The sequence below is a fragment of the Myzus persicae genome, unplaced genomic scaffold (genome assembly GCF_001856785.1).
Source record: "Myzus persicae strain clone G006 unplaced genomic scaffold, MPER_G0061.0, whole genome shotgun sequence".
NCBI lineage: Eukaryota > Metazoa > Arthropoda > Insecta > Hemiptera > Aphididae > Myzus > Myzus persicae.
Window position 1 is genome coordinate 104,084 of NW_019103952.1, and position 25,152 is coordinate 129,235.

General features: G+C 26.7%; 1 protein-coding gene across 11 annotated transcripts in view; it reads right to left on the minus strand.

Annotated features, from left to right (window-relative positions):
- Positions 1-22,897, minus strand: part of LOC111036804 (F-actin-methionine sulfoxide oxidase MICAL3) — a 38,359-nt gene extending 15,462 nt beyond the window's left edge. For 4 of the 11 annotated variants that reach the window (XM_022319003.1, XM_022319002.1, XM_022319001.1 and 1 more), the window contains exons 1-3: positions 22,578-22,895; positions 2,109-2,859; positions 146-292 (exon numbers count right to left, since the gene is read on the minus strand). In XM_022319003.1, coding sequence (XP_022174695.1) covers positions 146-292; positions 2,109-2,831 — 870 coding nt within the window. In that variant the 5' untranslated portion in view covers positions 2,832-2,859; positions 22,578-22,895. Of the gene's footprint in view, positions 1-145; positions 293-2,108; positions 2,860-22,577 lie in introns of those variants that run through there. The other 7 variants (XM_022318999.1, XM_022319006.1, XR_002604807.1 and 4 more) reach the window with 6 other exon arrangements.
- Positions 22,898-25,152: the final 2,255 nt, after the last annotated feature.

Consider the following 25,152-nt stretch of genomic DNA (forward strand, 5'->3'; position numbering starts at 1 on the left):
AGTTTAAAAAAAAGAGGTTAAAATGTTTTTACCTTGTAGAAGTAAGAACAATAATAGTTGTTTCACAGCAAGGAAAAGTTATTTATATTATACTTGGTATAAATTTTAAAAGGAGATGAAATAAATATGTAGCGGATGAACTTACTACGGATATATTTTCTTTTTCGTCAGATTTTTTGGACTTTTTGGTCTTTTTGGTTTTGACAACCGTGGTAGACGCTTCACCACCGGCTGCAGACGACTTTTTCTTTACTGTTCTGCGTTCGGTCGTCGTTTCCGACACTACCTCGGTCTGCCAAAACACAATCAAACATTAAACGATTAAACGACTATTACTTCCTGTGAATTTTTAGAACAAAAATGGATTGAAAATAGTCATAAATTTCCTACTGCAAGAAGATAATATAATTTCCAGTCAACTGTGGCCCCCAGTACAATGGTATAATGGACAATAGGGGAAGAACACCGTGACGGTAACCTGACAGCAATGTGTGGACTTAAAATACATCATGTCGTATGTTTCGGATCAATCCCCACTCAGTGTTTACGTATGAGATACAATCGACTAGTGTTTTTTTTTCAACTCATATTAAATATCGCGTATTTTGTGGTGACAAACGTGCACCACATAACGAGAACTTACTGCTAAATACGTTCAGTAGGGCAAAAAAATTGGTTGCACATTTTTTTCTCTGACAAAATAATACCTTATAATAAATGAAAGTAAATAAATTTACTTAAGTATTCAAGCATATTATAACATTAATAAAAAAAATTAAAAATGTCTAAGAACGTATATAATTTTTGAAAACAGCTCAGCTCATAAAATATATTTTACAGCAAATTACTGCAAGTGTATTTTAATTTTGAAATTTATTTTTAAACTATGATAAATATAATTTATTTATATTTAAAATTATTTGTTTCAGTTCACTTTAATAAATATTAATACTATAATTTATAGCATATAAAGGTTAGATGTTTTCTCAGTTTTGTACAATATTTTAAATATTAAGCGAGTTATGAGAATTTTAAAATAATTTATACTCAAAACTCCCTGATAAATAATAAGAAAAACCGGGGGCCACATTATACAGTTCTCTTAATCAACGACTTATATATCACTAGCAACGACCAAAATTGTTCAAGTATTAAGTTTAAATTAAAAATAATAGGTCGATAAAATCAATGCTTTAATTTTCATAAACATTATCTTAACCTACATACTATGAAAATGTACAATGTTGGGTACTACAAAGTAAAATGTAGTATAATGCAGGTGAACAAAATATGTTATAAGCTTCAGTTTGGCTTTTGAATAGCGATCAAGTTTTTTACACACATTTAGTTTATAAATATATATAAATAACAAATGCAATTTCAGTAAGTAAAAAGCAATTTTTATTAGGAGCGGCAAACAAAGAGATGGGAAATGAGTATGAGAACATAGTAAATTCAAACAATATTTGGCAAGACCATATTTCCGGTATCATGAATAATTTTTCACGGTGGGTCGGTAAGTATTCAATGTGCATAAACAACATTAAATTTGGACTAGTATTTCATAGAATAAAAATATACACATCACTTAGTCACGATAATACATACCTACTATACTCTTTAGAAAATGTGTAAATAAGATAGGAAGGACTAGGTACATAAAATATATTTAAAACAAAACTAACATAAGTAGTTTTAATGTAGCTACAAACATACACATTCTAAATATCAATAGTTTATAAGGAGATTTTTTAACTAAATATTTTTCAAAAATATAGTATATACTGAAATATATTTAGGATTTCGTATGGATACACAAAACATTGTTAGTATAATTTAACACCATTATACATAGCCCTGCGTACAGTTCATGTCATCGGTAGGAATTGTGGTTGATTACTTCAGTCGTCACACACTAATGAATTATGAATCGAACGAAACCATTTTATTTCATAGCCTATTTTTGCCTATACAAAAATAGTGTATACGTAAAAATGTTAAAATAAAAATAAAACGGTAAATTGAGTTGTAGGTACAAAGTATGTATATAGTGGTCAAACCAAAGCTAAAATTATTAATTACTAAATATTAATCAAACAAAAACTCACAACACTGTTAGTTATGGCAGGTGTATTAATATCAAAACACTCTTGATTAAGGCAAGCAGTACTGATGTCAATTGCCGAATTTTCTTCAAAACCATTTGATTCGGTTTTTTTAATTTCTGATCCCACGATCTCATCAACCGTGGTCCAAGTATCAAATACCAATTCAGTTACATTATCTGCCTCGTCAATTGGTAGGGGTCTAGAAAAAATACGGGGTTCCTCTAATTCTCCTTGCGAAGAATCCTGGTCCACAAGCTCTCTCGTTATACCATCTTCTTCGAATCCATTACTCATAGTATCAGATAATGGACCATCATTATCAATATCTTGCTCTAGTCCCAAAACGATTTCAGAACCCAGACCCGTGTCATTAGTCTCTTCTATATGTTGTTTTTCTGTCAACAGAAAAAGTTCACTCGTGTCTTTTTGGACCTGGTACTCATTCGATTTTAAAGACTTGAGGTCTACGTATTCTAAATCATTGGACTGTTTAACATTGTCACTATGAATTGATTCTGCAGTTAGCATTATGTCCACACTGCATTTAACACGATTGGCTGGAGTTTCACTTTCGTTAAAACGTTTGGACAGCTCATTGTCGATGACGTTTTGCAACGAATCATCTTTGTCGTCTGAATCATCAGCCTTGTTAGTTTGCTCAACTGTGTTATTGGAATTTTCTGGTGCATTATCATATGTACTTACGTTATTGACGCCCGCCATATGCAACGGTGATGGTTTTCACGTTTTCCTGAAAAAATGGAATAATAATTCAAATGATACAGATATATTTCAGAAAGATTATGTAACTAAACAACCATTTCTAGGTAATTTTTATTTCAGTAAAAAAACATAGTAATACATAATATTATAAGTAAATAAAAAATAACAACATAATATACACCTATTGAGATTATTATTACACATAATTTCTTATTTTATACAGTTTAAAATTACCTTACAGAATGCTACAACCACTTGCACTAGTTCAACTATTAATGGGTTGATAATTAATTTTGGTTTTTTTTAAGTACCTATATAATATACCTAGTTCTGATTTGCTTAAATTTAAATTGTATTTTTTTTTAACATTTTGTACAATATACACACATATAAGTACAATTATAAATTAAAACCTATAAACGATAATACCTCTTATTATTAATATTATTTCAAACCATAATGCAAATCGTATCCTTTTATCCATTAACATCTAAAAGTCGTTGACATAAAAGTGACATATTTGAAATAGTAGTAGTATATAAAATTATTCTTAGAGGGTTTACGACTAACAGAGCCCTAGTATAGGGGAAACTGGTTTTTATCGTTTTTTGTATAACCATATAGAACAATATAGTGCATTTAAGTCATCACTTCGGCTTTATATAGACAAGTTGAAAAACTGGCTAAACAACTCGTAAGATGAAGGAAGGTTAGTGTCTAATTTTAAAGAAAGTGTCGACCAGAATCATTTAAAAACTCTTCGTCCTATGTTTAAACAAATGCAAGCTACACCAACAATGTACCAAGCTTTTAACGAGGCTTTTAAGATAATACATATCATAAAATTCTTATGTTACGTACCTAAATGTAAACTTCAAGAACAAAACTACATAACTTCAAATGTAATGAAACATAAAATAGGGATAAAAAGTACTAAGAATAAAACGGAACAGCGATATAATATATTTTTTACGATTTTTCAATTGTAGGTAGGTCAGTGAAATAGTAGCAATCATAATTTATGTATAATGGTTTTAGGGATATTTTATAACATAAAATACGTAAACAATGAAAAGTTATTTTGTGGGAGCGGTGAGTTACACTGTATTTTTTAATCAAGCTAGAAGCTACTATAAAAGTCAAACCACAAAATATAACATATAGTGTATAGTTGAAACATTGAATGTATGTCTATACTCTATATACCTATCTATATTCTATACAAAAAAAGTATAATAACTGTACACACCATATTCGTAAATTTAAATAATTTATATGAACCAACATATAATAATAATGTTATTGCAGAGACTAATAACTTATAAGTAATAAGTAACCAATTAACCAAGCATATCTTAAAAACCAAATACGACAGCTATACGTCCATCTTTATACATGCTATAGAGTATATATAGGTACGCGTATGGCCAATTTTATTTGAGTGATTATTATAAGTGTTGTAACTTTTGTATTTTCAATATGAAATGGATATTTATTTAAATTAAAATACATTTTTGGATCATTAGTTTCCGCATTACTTATATGTATAATACTATAAACTATACTGTGAAAATTAAAATAACTTCGTTTTTTTTTATTATTTGAAATAAACAATATATACACGCAATGTACAATAAGCTTAGAAATAACAGGACGTGAGGTGTTGAATAAGAAGCCACCCATTGACGACACTTATTATGATTAATTTATATTATATATTAATTATTATTCTTTATTTTTTTTTAATTTCGTACTTAAATAAGGTTTTTCTTACTATTTAAATTAATAACGTACCAATGACATATTATGCCATACAAACCTATAGCATACACTATTAATACCTTGTTGTCAAGCTAACGACAATTATTACAATTTTAGTAAATTTTTCGAAGTAGTCACTCAATATTTAATGTAAACATCCTATTCGATTAATTATTTGAAAAAGAAACACAATAAAAATAATAATAATCAACCATAATCAATATTAGTTTGAGAAAAATAATACAAGTACCTAATTGGCCGTAACGAATTAGTAATGGTTACAGTATTTATAGATCACACTTTTTTCAAATACAACTATTGTACGAGTATTCCACGAGCGTAAACTCTATAGGTCTGGACTACTTTTTAACACACTTAATTTAATTATCTAATTTAGCCAAAAAATTGTACCAATAAGTTGTTTTTTTTAATTTTTTTATTTAAGTTTCTCTGACTTTTTATCATTTAAGCTTATTGTGAATGGAATTACATATTTGTGCATATGGAGATTAGATTTAGATAACAATAACAAACATTTTAAATAGTATTATAAATCAGTAACTTAAAATTATTACATTGTTTAACTATCCAATAAGTAATAACGTTCAATATATAAATAATTCATAATTAAATAAACACACGATACAATGTAATATGCAATAGTAATAATATATATTAAATATATATTATATATTATTAAATATATATATAATAATATATTTTAAACTCATTAAAAATTGTTATTTGAATCAAGGGTAGTCCAAAACTATTTTAAATCTAACGTGGCCCAAAATGGTTAGGTCAGGGTAGTTATTCTTAACAAGATTTTGTATATATCTTATAAGTTAATGTAAAATAATAATTTAAGGCTGTCATAATTCTACTATACTGGTATTTTTTATATGATCAATAAATTGTATCCATCACACTGTTGAAGGATTAAGGACACTTCATAAAAGTTCATTGACCCCTGACAAAATAATCTACAAGCATCACATGGTCCATTGCCAGTTTCTAGACATGTGGGAGCTTTATTATTAAAACAACACGAGTGTAACAATAATTAGAAATGAAATGGAATGGCAAGAATTATCGAACCTGGCAAAACTATAAAACAAAAATTAAACTATTCTCACTTAGCTCACATGGAAAATAATCAAGTTATCTAGGTACCTTTAAAGATCGGAAAGCTGATCTGGAGGTGCTTTGAAGAGTTCAATAGTTTTATGTTAGCAAAATATGTACTCCTCTAAACACAACAAAAGGTATACAGACAACCAACTATCGAGAATGTTTGAAGAAATACAAGGAAGCACAATTATTTTCAAAGCACATTCAAAATCGTTTTTTTTTAACGTGAAGACATAATAGTACATTTTGAAATTGTTTAACAGAACATCTACTGTGAACTTCACCCAAGTGAGTAAAATGTCTTACACTCACGGTGTGTTTATTCCGCGTTGTAAGATTATTTATAATTTACTAAAAAAAACTTGACAATAGACATATATCATCTTAAAAAGGTAAAAAAAAAATAATATGAGAAATTGGTACTATAAAAACTAAGCAATATAATAGTATGTGTTACTAATAACTAGAGCTGGGATTTGTATGTAAATACATATTTTTACTACAACGTGATAGATTAATTATTGCAAATGATAAATTCGTTTCACGTGGTTTGCAATAAAATAAGACATATTTTATTCTACATCATTCTACATATTCCGTAGTAAATACATATTTTTATATCATTTATAATACGTCTATTTTTTTCATAATTTGTAAATTACGACAAAAAATCCAATATTTAAAATAATTTTTCAATTTACATCATTATTTTATATTTTTTTATTTTTTACTACATATTTTGTAGGTATAAGACAGTGTTAAGACACCATAGTTTCAATTTTGAAAATTTAACACTTAAAATGGTTTATCATTGTTTTACTTTGAATTGATTAAATTATTTAGGATTGTATTTTAATTAAACAAGCTGTCACGTTAACATATTTTTGAATTTTTTTAATTAAGTACTTATTTTTCATTTTTTATTACATATTTTGGCGAATTTAATCACACATGTATGTGCATTTCTCTGGCTTTTAATTACGTATGAATCCCAGCCCTACTAGCTACTAATAACTATCTACAGTGCAAATTCATTCTATGTAGTATTTATTTTTTATCCAAAAATAATCAACCAAAAAACATTCAAAGCATATATAATTATTAGAATCACTTAAGAATATAATAAAATATTCAATAAGTTGAAGTCATTTAACTTTTAGGTACAATAATCCATGGGCGTAACTAAAAGTAGAAGACATTGCCTTTTATATTGGTAGTTCTAGAACTGGATCAATGATACTATAAAAGTATAAAACATTTACAACCACACGTCATGCAAATTGACTATTGTTTACTCGTATGGATATAAAAAATACATTCAATTCAATTTAACTTTAATTAAAATAAAATATGTATCATTAAAAATATTAATAATACTACAACATAATGTAGTTAGATACTATACAAAAACGATGTTCAGTTTAGTGATACTATCAATTTTTTTATTTTTTTTTATTTAAAGTTCTTTTTATTAAGTTATTTTAAATAACTAGAGTGAGACTACGGAGTCTCATGGGCAACAAGAAAAATTCATTAAATATAATTGAATAAATTTCGTTCTCAAAAATATTTAATTAAACAAAACATTTTGGAAGTTCGTTATAATATGGAAGTTTTACTATATGCCTATTTAACAGTTTTTCAAATTAAAATCCGTAAAATAAAAAAAGTTAAATTAAAGACAAGGTATATACAAGTATTAATTAACTTATCAAATATTTGAGAGTTAACTTAAATTAAAAATTGTACATTTAAACGATGTAAGAAATAAAAATAAACAATAAAAGTTTTGTTTTAAATTTATATTTGAAAATTTAGCTTTTTTCATAAAAGATAACCCTCTGAATCGAGACCATGGGGAGATACGTTTTTTTATTTCTACGTATAAAAATATAGTACCTATACAATTTACATGCTTAGAATTTATAAAAAAATATTATCTGCAGCAGTAATTAATATAATAGTTTATCCAATTCTGGTATCTAAAGATGTTTGATGTTGGAAAATCTGGTTTAAAATTTAGCTTTGTTATATTCATACAACTCACTTGAACTGTATAATATTTTTATTTTTTTTTTATTTAGAACTTTCAATATAAAAATTAAAAACTATTATAGTTCAACTCCATAATATAGTGTTGTGATGTATTTACAACTATAACAGTACAATAATTAATAAGTACCTTATAGTTCTAATACATAAAGCTATTCTTATTTTGTTACATATTAAAAAGATTTGACACTTGAATATTTTTTCAACTGTACTCTGAGCAACCGTTTAATCAATAAACTAAAATAACATGTTTCAATACAGAAAATGTGCGAATTTTGATTTGAAAATACAGGATTTATATTCTATCTACATAATCAACAGGATGCTAACGTACACAATGAGATCACATTATCTGTGACGATTGGATCTATGACTGGAAATAATAGTATAAAACCAAATCCTTAGAAAAAAAAATAGAATTTAATATAGTACACGGAGTCAAAATAACAAGCGCCAATGTATCAAGTTCACTAACCTACAGAGCAATTTAGCCTCGTGAGAAATATTTCCACCACCGTCATCTTGTTAACAATAGGAAAACATTATAAGACACAATATACTGGTAATTAAACATATTATTCCTTTTTATTTAAAAATTATTAATTTAATATTTTACAACCTAAGTTTTTCAAGCACAATTGTTTCTTCAATATTTTATACGAACAGCAGACAAAAATAAAGAGTGGATTCGAATGATATCACCTGTTTAAATGAAAATTGGTTAATAAAATATTATTTTATCAGCCCGGAACCTAAACCTACTTGCGTACAATAATAATTGTACTAGGCGTTTAATGTACGAACATCAGGCCAAGATTCTGAGACATGGAACATTTTCTTTATGTAATTCTCTACCAAAGATATTTTCGTTTTGGCACTACCGACAACATTCTTGTACTTTTGTATGTGTGCATTCAAATGAACGACGAAAGAAGCTGATACGATGCACACGTGAATGTGTGCATACGCATAAATAGAGATTAATTTTTATACTCTCTGATCCAATAGTTAGTAATTACGGTACTATAAACGTATTGAATAATTATTTATTTAAGTATACTTTACATATTTTATGTTTAACAAAAATAGTGCAATATTTCTAAATAACATCTAAAAATGAGAATGTTAATACATAACTGAAAGAACGAAACCTATAAAATACACACATTTAGGGCAGCTCTTTTGTGGTATCGAGTTTCCTGGTAAAGAACGTGATTTTTAGAATAAACATGGGAGTCGTACAATATTACACTGTAAGGGACCTACACAACTGTAGACTATACACAATACGTTTTCAAGATATACCTTAATTTCCCACAGAAAAGAATGTCAACAATTTCTTACCGTATTATAAAAGTAAATGCATACAACATTTCTGACACTGTTCAGAACAAATTGTAATAGCCAATAGGTATTACAAAATTACATCAATGTTGTCCATAAGTTAATAAAACATTTTAGAGTAATTGATTATATTCCGACCGTCGTTCATAGTAAAATTATATTGTACATGCATAGTTCCTACAAGCGAAATACCCTATTGTGGGCAAACATCGTTGTGGCGGACTGTGTGTATATACTATATAGGTAGTACCTATACAACATACTATGCACTCATACCCTCGAGATTAAAGTAAATATTATTAACAAAATAATAATTCAATTATAGCTAGGATATCACACATTTATTTCATACATTTAGAATAATAATGTATATTAAATATACGTAGATGAGACTGTGTTGATCTAAATATCTTCTATTTCTTTTATCACGTGTTCGTCCGTAACTTTTTGATGACATGCATGCTATTAATGACGTAGTCAGATTTTTCACTGTGGGAGAGGTTACAATAAATTAGTATAAATGTGTAAGACAATAATTGTAATTCATTCACTTTTTATTAAAATTGAAAAATGTATTTAATTAACAGTGTTATCATATGAATAGTAGTTATAAACTATTTAAATAGTTAATCATAATAATTATTACTAAAAAGCGTTTAAAATATGTAGGTACCTACTTCGCATAAGATATTAAATATTAAATGTATATTTCGACTACATAATAAAATAAAATAGACATTATAATAAGATAGAAGATAAACCCAAAAATTGCAAAATAAATGTGTAACCATATTGTTATAAGGTTACAAAAGTATAACAAATACAGTTATTTTCTACTTACACAACAAAAGCATTTTTTTTTAAACTCACATTTGAAATTAACAGTATTATAAAAAATGAAATGCACCATACGTTTATGAGTTAATAGTATGGTACAAGCATGAATGATCTTTTTAAGGAGCTACCCATTAGTAACACTTAGATCGATGAAAAAATATTATATTTTAAATTTATTTCCTATTACTGCGCACTAAGATAATGACTTACGCACTTTGACTCTGTGTGTCAATAAACAATAAAAACTAAAATTATAATTTTTATTAGTAGATAAAATTTAATTAACTCTGTCAATATATGCATGTATATATATTATAACATACTGATGTATAGTTTTAAAATACTAAAATCGCAACACATTGATTGGGTGATAAATCCATTATTTTAAGGCAAGTCCCAATACTAAAAACGTATCTAATGGTCATCAGTATGTAAGTCCAACAATATTGAAAAAAATAAATACTAAATGTGTTCCTAATATTAATTATTTAATATATTAAATTAAAATATTTAAAATAAATACAATAGAACTTAAGTTATAGTTGGGATCAACAGTATTAAAATGAATCCAAATTAAAACTGTTTAAAACTAGTAAATACAGTAGTTATTATATTGATAAATTTAATTTTAATATAAAAAAACATCACATGCTCATAAAAAATGTAATCTATTAATATTGAAAAGATGAAAAAAAGTAATTTTAATACAGACGAAACCAATTTTTTTAAGCTTAAACCGTTCAGTTGGCACACTTAAATATTAGTTATTTTAATCTTATTTAACAGTATAGTAGCCAAATACTAAGTAATATGGAACTTTCATCGGACAATATTCAAATCTTAAATGTTTTTATTGTTTAACATTTTTGTTTGTTACCAATATTTATGTTTTTAAAATCATAGAAAAAGAATAATATGCGATTTATAGTATGGTCAAGAATTAAATGTGTATAAGGTTATGTGGATTGATGCCAACCAAGTTTCATGCTTCATTATAAAAATATGTAATGTTTTATTTTTGAGCTCTACTTATCTAATTCTATTAATATAAACAACAAATATTATTTCAAGAAAAAGCCAGTTTATTTATTATATTACTCTTAGTATTTTTTGATTAAAAATACTTTTAAAAAATGTAGGTAAATATTGGTATTAAGCTATAACACAAATATTAACATCTAATATGTTCAGAATTATTACAATTTTATATTCCTACAGTACTGGTCGAGTTATATTATAATAATTTAATATGATATAAAATATTGACGGACAGTGATGAATCAAACAAAATATTCCGACTTTAATAAGCAATACTAAATAATATTACATGTTTATTAAGTTAGCAAAATAAAAAACTTTTTGGAGTGCATAATTTAAATATAAATGTCTAACCAATCCAATATTATTGAATCCCAATAATAATAAACTTTTAAAACAATGCTAATTTTGTACAAGCCGTGATCATTTAACTATTACCTAAAGTGAATAATTTTCATAAGCAATTATTCTCCCAATAAGACGTATAATTAAATACTTCAATCTACAGCTCAATGTAATAAACACTATAATTAAAATTAAATGCATTTAAAATGTTACCAATATTTTAGTTACATTCAATTAAATATAACAGTAATAATTTTTAAATCGATGAATAAATTGATTTGTTAATCATTACCTACATTAAATATGATTTACGATAATTTATGTACGTAGATAAATGTTAATAAGTATTATATATAGGTACCTACTAACTAAGAAATAATATAGTTGAATTTACTGCTTTGGGTATTAATCAATGGTTAATTCTATAAAATAATTTTAGAAAGACGTCGTGAAAAACAATATTAATAATATTTTGATTATTTTACCTTATATCCAAGGGTTAATATACATTACGAACAAACTAAACTGTACCCATATATTACGAGTATAAAATATTAATTACAAATGATGAAATGTGCTTACAATGGTCTTAATAATTTTCTTTAAATACATACACAGACAATTTTATTTAAGTTAGGAGATCTAAAAAGACATTAAAAGACGTAATTATCCAGATATCTGTAGTCCAATTCGTAAAATAGATTTCATTATAAATGTTCATTCCTAAGCATAATATAATAGGTACTTTGAACCTTTAAAAAAAAAACTGCCAGCATAAAACAATTTTTATAAGAATCCTTGAACTAGCCACGGGCCAAAAATCGTTTGACACCGTGTATTAACTTTGAACGTCATGATACAAATTATACACACATATATTAATTATATCATATAACAAAACTCAACAACAAACATATAATATAAAATATTGTATATATATTTAAGATAATAGTAAACCAATTAATAAGTTAAATTTATTTTACCAGAAAGAAATATGTATTTGTATAATTCATATTTCATAATATTATAGAATGGGTACGTTGTACAATATTATAAAAAACATTTTAATCAAATTATTAAAGAACCGTAAAAGATGTTCTAATAACTATGACTTTAAGTAAAATATATTAAGAAAAAAAGTCATACATACAATTTAATACATATACAGCTCATTAAAGGTGGGTGCATTGTGCATATAAAAAAATAGATAATTAAAAAATGATTAGTAAAAACTTTCAAATATCGTTTTGTAAATTAATTATGTTATGGATAACGGGGAGGTACCATTACCTTACAACATTACAACAATACGACACTTACTACTTTCTTATAACTTAAGTTGTATATATTATACTTACTACCATAAATTACACGAACTTTAATTTTGCTTTTTTTATTGCAATAAAATCAAGTCTTCAGAACACAAATTACGTTTTGCATTAGAACAATATTCAAATAGGAGCTTTCAGTATAAAATATAAATAGCTCCCTTTTAAAGTATAGCATCCCAATAACATTTCTTGTAAATATAATACAATGGCATACGCAGGGGAGCAAACGGGCTGTAGCCCTCTACCCAAATTTCAGTATTCAAACCCCTCTCTCTCCATTGAAAAATCCTGCGAACACGACTGCATAATACCTATTTTAGTCAAAAGCAATTACCTACTTTAATTTTATAAATGTATACTGTTAGGTAACCTAAATCAGTATTTGAATTATGAAAGTATAAAACAATATAGATAGTCAGATCATCACTCATCGCAAATAATTAGTTTTGTATAGGTACTTACAACATTCAAAATCACATTTTTATAAAAGCATACTATATACTCATACAAAATACTATATTTTATAATATAACATAAGTATTAAAACTGAAGAATAATTTGGTGTATAGGTGTGTAATAGGTAATGTGTGTATGTGTGCATCGCACGTATCACAGCTGGGGTAGTTCCAGAACGATGAACCTGTTTTATAATAGTGTGGGAATTATATGAAATACGTATTAGCTCCTTGTCAATTAACGCAAGTACTTACTCCCACACAGCTATTCTTTTAAATAAAAAAATATAATTCATTATTATAATGTGTAACACTAAAAATTAGTTTGAACGACTCGTGAAATATAATATACATAATAGCTAAGTTGTTTTTTTCTTTGAAGCAGTGTTTATTGAAATAATTCGGAGTATATCTTTCTTACGCGAAAAAAATATAATACATATACCAGACTCCTATTAGTCCAGTTATAGTACCACATACGTACCTTTACAAGATTGCACAAGTTATTATCTAGATGTACCTAATGGTTATACCGTTATTTTGAAAAACAGTTCAGAATTTAAGTGCATATTGACTGGCCAGTGTTACTTAAATAAAAAGACAATATTAAGTAGACTGCACACGAGTTGTCATAAAAAAAACCAGTTTTATAATAAATTTTAGGAATGCTAAGGTAATTTTAAATTACTTTATTCTAAATTATTGGTTGTAATATACTGGTGCAAATTATACTGTATGTACCTATACTACCTATACATTTTATAATTTTACAATCCAGTCATCATGGAATAGTTATTCAGTAAAAAAATCAAATATATTAATAATGAATATACACGATCCATATGAAATTCGTTGTCGTAATTGTGGATATTTTGGTTGTACGAAATTACGTAATAGGTACATAATATTATAAAATATATATTATTATATATAAATAAATATTATTTTAACTTTAATAATTGTTAAGTATACCTACTACATTATTAATTCATTATTTACCCATGATGAATATTAGGGCATATCTAGTATTAGCGGTCATAAGACCCCACCTATACACATTATTTATTATATAAACTATATAAAGAGATGTTAGCTTGATACACATTTATTACTATCATACATTTCTTTGGATTTTAAATTCCCTATGTTATGTTCAATAGAAAAATATTTAAATAGTTAAATAGTAATACAAATACAGTTTTAAATATAATTATGTAGGTTAAATACACTATAACTACCTATAAAGGTTTTTATTTGATAAAATATTAGTATGAGAAATCATAAAAATTTCATAATTTTGAACTTTTTGAAAATTTACACGAATATATACGTCACTAACTAAATATTATATTATATTATTTACTCGTAAATACATTGCAAAATGCACATATATGATGCATAACATAACTGTATTTACACTAGGCACTAGACTTATTAACAAATTACATAATCATAGTGTTGAATTATTTTTGTGTTGTCTATTAAATACATATAACATAATATTAAAAATACATACAAAACAAAATAAAATATCTGTAACTGTAAGTTGTACCCAAATCTGTCAAAAAATTATTTTTATACCGGTAGGTAGTGTTAGTGCATTACTCGTGTTTTTTCTAACAAAAGTGAATTCCAAAAATAATACACTCCTGGTCATAATCTGTATCTGGCGACTGGTAGTAATGTGATCCAAGTATTAAAATAGCAATATGAAATATTAATGTATTATACTAAGCTCATAGCACTTACCTATCAAGTACTAGTATACATCCAAGTTTTTATCATTTTTTAATTCTCAAGAACGTTTACAATTTATCCCAACATAAATTAACCTATTCATGGGATCTAGTATCTAGATAAAATAATCTCTACTGTGTATTTTGTAACATGCAAAATAATATGCAGACATTATATTAGCCAAGAGAAATTAATTTTCTACCAGCGACATTTTTTTTTTATACGAACAAAGATTAATGCATTTCTGGCAAGAATGTATAAATTACTCCATATTTCACTCTTAACGTGTATATAATTTTAAAAACCGAATAAGTTAATTTTCAGTTTACCTAAATAGTTAGTGTCTCAATATAAGCTTATTAATATACTAATAATATTTTAAACGATTAACAAAAATAAAATCGAGGTGACAGCTGATGGTATAGGAAAATACGAGAAAAATATTTCAATACATTTAAGTGATCGTAACCAAAGTAATAAGCATGAAATAACGGTAAGAAATAGAAAAAATCTAAAATAAAATATGCACACTTCTCCATTTGTGTACCTACCTATACAGTTTGTATTTGTTTGCAATATTACGCATGAAATGGTTGTAAGTCCAATTTTTAAAGTTAATCGGAAGAATATATTATTATTGTTGTTGGTATCAGAAAGCAGTACTGACCTTCAGCTGCATCAGAAGCACTAACGGTTAACGTCAACCGAGCGGCACGTTGGCCGTGTGGCTTATAAGTTATAAGACTATACTCAGAGCTATAGCTACAAACATGAAATATTGGAGTTGTCTAGATTTTATTCATAAATACCATTTAAAAACATATAATTAATAAAAGTAAATTATATTTTCCGTGTTAAATTACGTATTATAATAGTTAAGGAATCTAAAAATACTATTAAAAGATATAGTTTGGCTAATACCTCCACACTTGTAATTTTAAATAAATTGGTATCTTCAACAAAATTGACATTAATTATTAAAGAAATAAACATTATTGTAAAAAAATGTATCATAATAATACATAAGTACATAACACTTATTTTTTTCTGTTAGGTTACAAAATATTATGTTGATAGCCTGCAATGAATGGTACAATCCAGAGCTCGATTTAAAAACTAATTATTTGTATGAGTAAAATTATAATTAAGGTACTCAGTTTTCAATTTATTTGAAAAAAAATAAGTAGTTATAGTTATATTGAATACTTGAAAAAATATAGTTACCTAAAAATAAACTATCCAATTAATATTTTATTGTAGTCAAATACCTAGCAGTTATTAAATATATGATACCAACGTAAAATACTTTTAGCAAATTGAACACATAATTAATAATTTTACATTTTTTATCATCGCTGGAAGATAATAATAGATAAGAATAATAGATTTCAAGTAGAATTTGATTGAAATAAATCAATGGTATATTTAACAAATTATTATTACGGCCAACAAGGCCAAGCGTAAAAATCTCTATCGAAGGACAATGATATGGTCATTACATTTCAAGGAACAAAATAATATAAAAGAAATTACAATTTTTGAATATTGTGAAGTATAAATTTTTTTTAAGTATTCGGCACTATGGTGTAAGTCTACAGATAAGTAAAACAATTAATTGCTTTAAAACATTTATTGATAGCAAACTTTGAACATTTTAGAAATATTCTATTAATTTAATATTCAATAAATTCTATATGCACGTATTTCAAAATATTTTATGCATTTTACTGTCTTACATCTTTGGCAACACAAAACAATGTGTGCCACGATAACATTTCCAACCAGAAACTCCAGAGTCACAATACTTCACAGACAAAACCTGCATCGCGAACCGGTTTTTCTTTCATCCTTTCTCGGGGTCAATGTTAGCCACAGAAGAAACATGAAGAGTAATTTTTTCTCAAACAAACAATGGTAAAACTTACGAATTTGCACTATTCAAATTAACACACGGTAAAACGTTCAATATAAAATACATATACATTTTTAAGAGCTCATGAGATTAAGTATAAAAGCAAGTATTTAATTATAAAAATTACACTTTAATATATTTTACTATAATCAAAATCTAATAAGTACAGTAGTACAGTAGTATAATATTTAGGGCTACATAAGTTTATGTGAATATAAAATTCTAATCACAATAAAATATTGTTTGATGTTACAATATAATGAACTTATCTGAATTATTTTATAAGAGAACCTAGTTTTCTTATTTATTAACAGTTTTTGTTTGAAATAGTCATTTTTATGAAAATTAAAAAAAAAAATAACACGAATTTTGAGATAGGCTAGATTAGATTATCTCGGTAATTATAGTAATTCTTAAGCAGTACATTAGGTACGGTTAATCTTAAAACTTATGGTTAAAAAAACCAGGACATCTTCTCTGTACAGTAGGCTTCAAGTACGCCTAATAATTGAGCAGGCCACTGTAAGGGATGCATACAATTCGAATATAAATAAATCATTGTAGTTAATAGGTACGACGAAAAGACGAAAAACGATTATATGCGGTGACGCTCGACGAATTTTTTTGTACACGCACTTTATAAATCATTAATCCTTCGATTCTTTTTTTAATGTTATAATTTATCTTTGTTTACAAATTTCAAAAAATAAAACAATAAAACGCATATTATTCTGAAATAACTCTGGAAATAACTCCGGAAATAAACGAAGATAAACAAGTGCATAATCAATTTCTGTAAGTCCTTCTTTTGGCTATTTTTACACATATAACATGCTGTTATAATTATTATGCTTTATTCAATACGACGTATAACATATTAATGAAATAAAAAATCTATAAATCTATAAAATAATAATGGTCGGTAAAAATATCTTATACCTTGGTCCTACAATTATTGAAAAATAGTAAAATAATTTATTCAATTACGGAAAATCAAAAATAATCAAAACTTGATGTTATAATATAACAATCGTTGCAATAGTTATAGGTCAATTACCAAAATGTGGGTACTAGATTCAAAAACAACACTAGTTTTTCTAAAGGTACCTACGTTTACCCTGCAGCGTCATACAGTGGAACGGCAGGGCAGCGTCAGACGTCGACCTCTGTCCAGACCGGTAGTGACGCTAGACGCTGGAGAAATCCGTTCCTTTACGAAACATTTTTAAAAAAAATTATCCTTTTTAAAAAATAATGGGCACCATTGTGAATTTACAATTTCATCAACATTCAAGAACAAAAATATTATTCACAAATTAAAAAAATATACAATTTACAAAAATATTATTGACACAGAAAATGAACTAACAACTACTACCAATTTAACTTATAATGCCTGTTTTCAATAATATATTTTGTTTTAATATTATGAACAATCTGTGGTATTAATTGGTGTTATGTAAAAACATAACCACATAGCTAACACAATGAAATTGCTATTTAACAATTGAACCGGATTGAACTATTATAATAAAGTACATGAAAGTAATCAACAGTGCCCAGACAATATTAGTTCACACTCGTGAAAGGACTTAACACTAAAGCCATTGTTTTGATTAAATTGGAAGCTTTCTTTTACTCCATGAACAACATATCCGACAGATGAATTACTCAAACGTGTGATACATTTTAATTGCTACTGTTAAGTTAGACTAATAGATAATACTCCTGTATGAATATCAGTATACCTATATTAAATTGTTAAGTATTAATTTAAAATACATAAATATTGTTAAATACATTGTTCAATGACGACAAATTATTCAATCATAACTAGGTAAGTATAAACATATTACCTATCTACTACTTAATATTTCAATAAAGCATTTGTAACTTAACCATACAAATATCTTGTGTCTAAAATAAAAATGAAGATTCCGTCATCAATGCAATTAAAAAATAAAACTAAAAATTTTACATAGTAGGTTAGGTAGCTAGGTATAGATTGGAAAAACATGAGAATTTTTTTAAAAATGTGGTGTCATATATACTGATAAATACCTACTTGAAAATTAAATATAAGTTTAACTAGGATAAATAATATTCCAAATTCTAAGAGTTATATAGATGATTACATAATTTAACTCATAGGCAGGGCTCGGAAGTTGTAGCAAATGCATATTTTTCTTGGTATGCCCTAGAACATCCACAGTAAGATACAAGTATGTTTCACACTTCTCTGATGTCTTACACGAAATTTTATTTTGTTATTTTTTGAATATTTACGGTTATTATAGCTATTTTGCTAATTTAGGGTTTTTAGTGCTACTTTTGGATATATATTCACGTATGCCGCGAACAAAAATGTACACCAATTCTTTACAAAAATCGTGGTTTGTCAGCATTAATAAAAAAAAAAAATATTTTAACGGACGAAAAAACATCTGAAAATCTAGACGGGCTGCCTGAAGACTTAAAAAGTAACGATTTAGTACGTGAAGTACGGTTAAGTACGCACCAATAACGTCCGTAGACGTTCAGGGGCCATTTTCCATTCACAAAAACTATACTATCAGATAACCGCAGATCTTTCAAATTCGAAAATATAAGAAAACATTTAAGAATCCAGTGTAATTTTCAATGTATATTAAATAATATAATCGTAAGTACACTTTTACAGACATATTAAAATAATTTAACATTTTTGTTAACAGTTAATAACCAACCAGTCCAGACTATTCCTGACGTCTATAAGCCCAACAATTTTATAAAATTGTAAAATTACATTACAGTTTTTTTTTTAACTACTTAATAATTTTTTCTAGTTAAATGCATATTTTTTGATTTTTTGTGCTATTTATAACGTTTAATAGTTTTTTTTTTTTTATTAGCTTTTAGTTTTACTATTACAGCTCTACAATAATACAATACAACATAACTGATAACAATAAAATATTTAAAAGAAATACAAAAAATTAAAACAGCAATTAACTTAAAAGTAAATTATATGATAAAACCAGCTTTCAAAATAAAATTTATAATTATATATACAACCATTTCAGAATTGAAGTTGAGGATCGAGGAAAAAATTATAGTTTTAAGTACATATTTAAGAGCTAAAAAAGTAACATTTTAAGTGCTACAACTTCCAGGACCTGGTCATATGTAAATTATATTAATAATAATTTGAGTTATTTTAATTTAATTTATTTAATTTTGTAATTAAAAGCACAAAAATAAATAAAAATTATTTTAGTAACTTAAAATAAACTTAAATACCTATATGAAATAGGCACCTAAAATCAAAGAATTAGATCAAATACTAAATCTAAGAAAATCCATCATCTAAATTTGTCAAACTATAAACTAAACAAAATTATTTGAAATACCTTTTGGATTGAATTTTACAAAGAATAATATACCAAAGTGTTTAATATATAATATCACCATAAAGGTACTTGAGCCTAATATTAAGAGGTGCACCATTTGTTTTCTCTCTCACCTACCGGCGTCTAGGTACATTTACATTAATTTTATAAACTATTTACACATTTATTGATTGGGAACTCAGTACCTACGATGGGGTTAATTCTACTGTAACATTCTGCCTCAATGATCTTAAGGTTAGTTTGTGTTAATACTTGTACTAGAAAGGTAGTAGCTCGTGTAATGGAACATTGTTTTTTGTTTAATGTAATAGCGATTGTATACTGAAAATTCAACAAATTGTTCATGATGAATAAAATTCTTGTAACTGTAAATTATTAAAAAACTCAGACAAACACTTGTTGATGAAATAAAATTTATGAAAAAAATTAATAGTAATGTACATCAAAATGCTATAGGGAAGCATCTATTCTACAGCTTACTTTTGCATTTTTATTTAAGGTTGTGTAGACCAGTGTTTCTTAACCTTTTTACTGTGGCAGCTTGAAAATGAATATTAAATTTTTTAGAGATCCTTAAATATATATTTTATATACATGTTTGTGGTACCTATGGATTAAAAATAAATACTAGTACTTAATAGTTAAAACAATAGGTACTTATGAAAGACAAAACACAAATATGACAGTTTTTTTAACTGTAAAAACATAGGTAAAAACCATTCATCTGTTTCACCACAAATATAATTGTGTAAGTATAATAAATCTTTAAATATTAATAATCATTCTTAAATTAAGATTCATCTCCACACTCGATAGATTTCACATCAAACACAAACTAAGATTTTTTATACACTACCTATTATAGTTTTTTAACCAAACCAAACTTTACATAGGTATTTTCTTACCTATTTATTACTTTTCAAATATTTCTGAACAACCAACAAAATTATTCAGAAGTACCACAAATCACATTTTTTTGAAACCACTGCATTTTTAATTTTAGAATGAAAAATATATTTTTAGTTACCTTCATATTAAAATTTGTGATTTTTTTACATGGTTTTACCTACTAGGTAATTTGTTCAATAAATTGAATTTTAAAATAGTTTAAATTATAATGAAGTATTTATTTTAAATGAATATTGTGTAAGTATAATATATTGTTTTCTCTGGAGTTTTATCCATTATATAAGTTAAAACCGTTAAAGATCTAAACATTTGAATATTTTGGACATTGAAGCAGATTAGATGAACTATACTATACTAATAGGTTTAAGAGCCATAATTTATCACTCATCAGTTATCAGTTAAATTGTAAACATGATAAATAACAAAATAAATTATGCCAGAAACATTTTATTGATTTAAATTATAATTCAATACAATCAATCTATATTTGATACTCAAGAATATAAATAATAAGGTAACTATAAGTAGGTAATAGTCAATAGATAATTTACTTCAACAGTCATAAATCAATAGTAAGTAGTACAAATACATATTACATACAATAAAGGTAAACTATAAAGCTTTTCTAAATTACTAAAATATGAGTTTTTTAAGAATACGAATACCCAACACATTATTGATACTTGTATTAATAATATACCTAAACCTAGAATCAGCTATATATGTCATGCTCAGTAAAACAAACATTACCGTGATTTCAATTAGATTAAAATGTAATAGGTTCCTAAACTTGTACACATTATCTATCATAATAAAATATGAATAAATGCAAATAAATACCATAAAATGTCATTTATGCACCTTAATACATAGAGATGAATGTAGTATTAATACTAATATTATACAAAAATTTTTGTTTGATACATTATTCAGTTGTACATGCAAAATAAATATTGTTTTGTTGCCACTCTGTGCTGCAACTATTATCGAATACCATTTGGCAATTTCTAGCGCTGACATTGTACACAATGAAACAATGAATTGTGTGTACCTAGTACCTATTCCTACTATCGTATTACTATGGCTTGTACACAAATATTGAGTGGTTTTAACACAATAATTATAATAGTTAGTAATAATACCTATTATGTGGATTGTGGATTGCTTGGTTTTCGGAAATCTATTTTCGAGAATCTACGCAAAAACCATAAAAACCCAGTAGGGGTGAGAAAGTACCTACGTTTGAATACATTGTCCCACAGAGTGAACACGTTGAAATATGAAACCGATTTATTTTTAAAACGCCAAGAATGTATACGTTACACACGGTGTTACGTCATTTGTTAAAATTAACCAAACGATTAGCAGACCTTAAGTGTAACTAAATGAAAACGAGTTTTTTTTTCTATATTTATAATACACCGATACCAGATCCATCACACGCCAACCCGTCGAGTTTAAACGTCAAGATCAAGTAATAACATTAATATTTTTCAATCACTTACAGTAATACTTCTTTGAAATATTTGAAGTCGGATTTTCAGCAAAACCGACACTCGCTCGCACACTGCACTCGATACAAGGTTTTTTTTTTTTTTAATCAACTTCTAGACATTTATATGTCAAATAATTTTAAAAATATTACAATTTATAATACTGAGAGTCGAATTCACCAAGCCAATACAAGTCGAGTGAAGAGAGGATAGATCTACGAAAACACTACACAACACCGACCGAAGGTAATGACAAGACTAACGAACCGGCCGCGGTCTGTCGACTGCAGCAGAGTGGAATTTACAGTGCAACAGACGGGCAATAAAAGTGATAGCAACATAAAATTCCCATGTGGGCCAAAGACAGAAGACAAGACCACCACTGAACCGCAGTGTGACCAGACTGCACGATAAAAGAAAAAGCCGATAAACGCGATACCGGCAGGCTACCGCCGCTACTGCTGCTGCTCCCTCCAGTGACGGTGACCACCGGACCGGACGTGGCGATGGCAGACGGCACTACGGCAGCACCACCGCGTCGACAATGACGGGTTGACGTAGATACGCTTATTCTCGAGCACTGGCCGTAGCGAACTCTTTGCCTCTTAGGTTTTCCTGTAATCCGTGGGGCGTGGGCGAGGAAGATGAGATTTCGTATTGTCGTGGTGAACGTTGCACAGTTTCTCGTAGACACTAGCTGTATGTAATTGCGAATTGCAATCAACTATATTATTAAAATGTACCTACCTATTCGGTGTAAAAACTAGGAATCCAGTTATTTTACAATAATATGTTATTATTATATAAACACTTGTATATTTCATGAGTGAGTGTAGGCAATTAACAATCAAGAAGAATGTCAGAATGAGTGCAATTATAAAGAAATTCGAATTAATAATGGTTCTCATATAACATAACTACCTACGAATTAAGATAAGTATATATATATATATACATATTATGTATACATCAAGTACTAGACTACCAGCTATATTTAATGTGTGAATATTTTCACTTAGCCTGCGATCGTAATAAATTGCATTTTTAGCACACTTATGAAACTATTTTACTACGCCAACATTAGTACCATAAGTACCTACCTAAGCTCAATCAATTTTTATATTACTATTTATTAGTTTATTACTAAATATTCAAAAATATAAAAAGGTACAAGATAACGTATTACAATATTTAATTACGATAAAAGAAACAATAAAAAAATACATCAAAGTAAACGTTAACCTACATTGGATGAATGATATTTTTAACTACAATTGTATTGAATGCAGGTAGGTAATTGTAACTATTTGTCTAGAAAAAATACAAAATTTACATAAAAAATATAGGTTTTTTTTGGTAACACAGCAAAGTTGATTTGAATAATAATTATGAAATTATCAAGTCCATATTTTTTAAAACATTATTTATTATTTATTTATTTATTTTTAAGTTATTGTTGAAATTTTTGACTCAAAAACAAACGACTTTTTCTTATAAGTTATAGTTCCAGAAGAATCGAGCTCTACTTTTTATTAGATTTTTATTAGATAAAACTAGTAGTTTACAAAGTTCAAGCTAATCCTGTACAAATCTTGATTAGTCTAATCTTATATAGCAATTACCTAATTTGGCAAGTAGAGTGCAGTGGTAGGTTTCAATCGCCGGGGACACTGGCTAAAGCATCATATTATCATAATTCATAACATGCAATTTAATCCATAATTCTTCGAATATTATAACAGGAGTTACTTCTTATACGTTTTACATCTAACACTCCATTAATACCATCACATTAACTCTATTTTCAAATTCCATATATGATTTACAAAAAATCACTTACAAAAATGTCTGTATTAGTCTCCTCAGTTTCTATAAAATATAAATTATTAAAACTCTTAACTCAGTCAACGGCTTTAACGCCACTGGTTTAGAGACCATTTTTAAAAATAACTACATTTACATATTATATAAATTAAACTGAAAAAACAATGTTGCTCAAAGAGTGTCACTGCTTGGCGACTTATTTTATCTATACCTATTCAGGTTTCCATGCGACTTGTATGTTCTCTAGCTATTCGAGTAATACCTGTTATTTTAAAATATAAATTGCTCTTTATTACACTTTTTATGTATATACTAAATAAATGTTTAAAAAAAATAAGTTATTATATAATATATATGTATAGGAGTTTAGGACATAGGTATATTATATCTATATGCTCTAATTGTGGATACTGTATAATATTTAATAGGTATAATATTATAGTCTATAGTTGTACGATATATAGTGACATGGTGTACTATCAATTAAGTACCTATAACTTATTGATTAATTATAGCCGTAATTAATCAATGTGTATACTGTATAGTGAGGTTCATACGTGATACTTATATATACTATTGTAATAGTTAGATATTAGTTAAGGTACCTTCTACAATACTGCAGTTGTCTGTTATAAATTATAATTTATTATAACTTATAAGTTATAACCATGCTGGGCAGAAGGTTTCCGCTGTATTATTTTAATATATCGGTATTTGTTATAAACTTATAAATAATATTATGTGGAATGTGGATAGCAGTGGA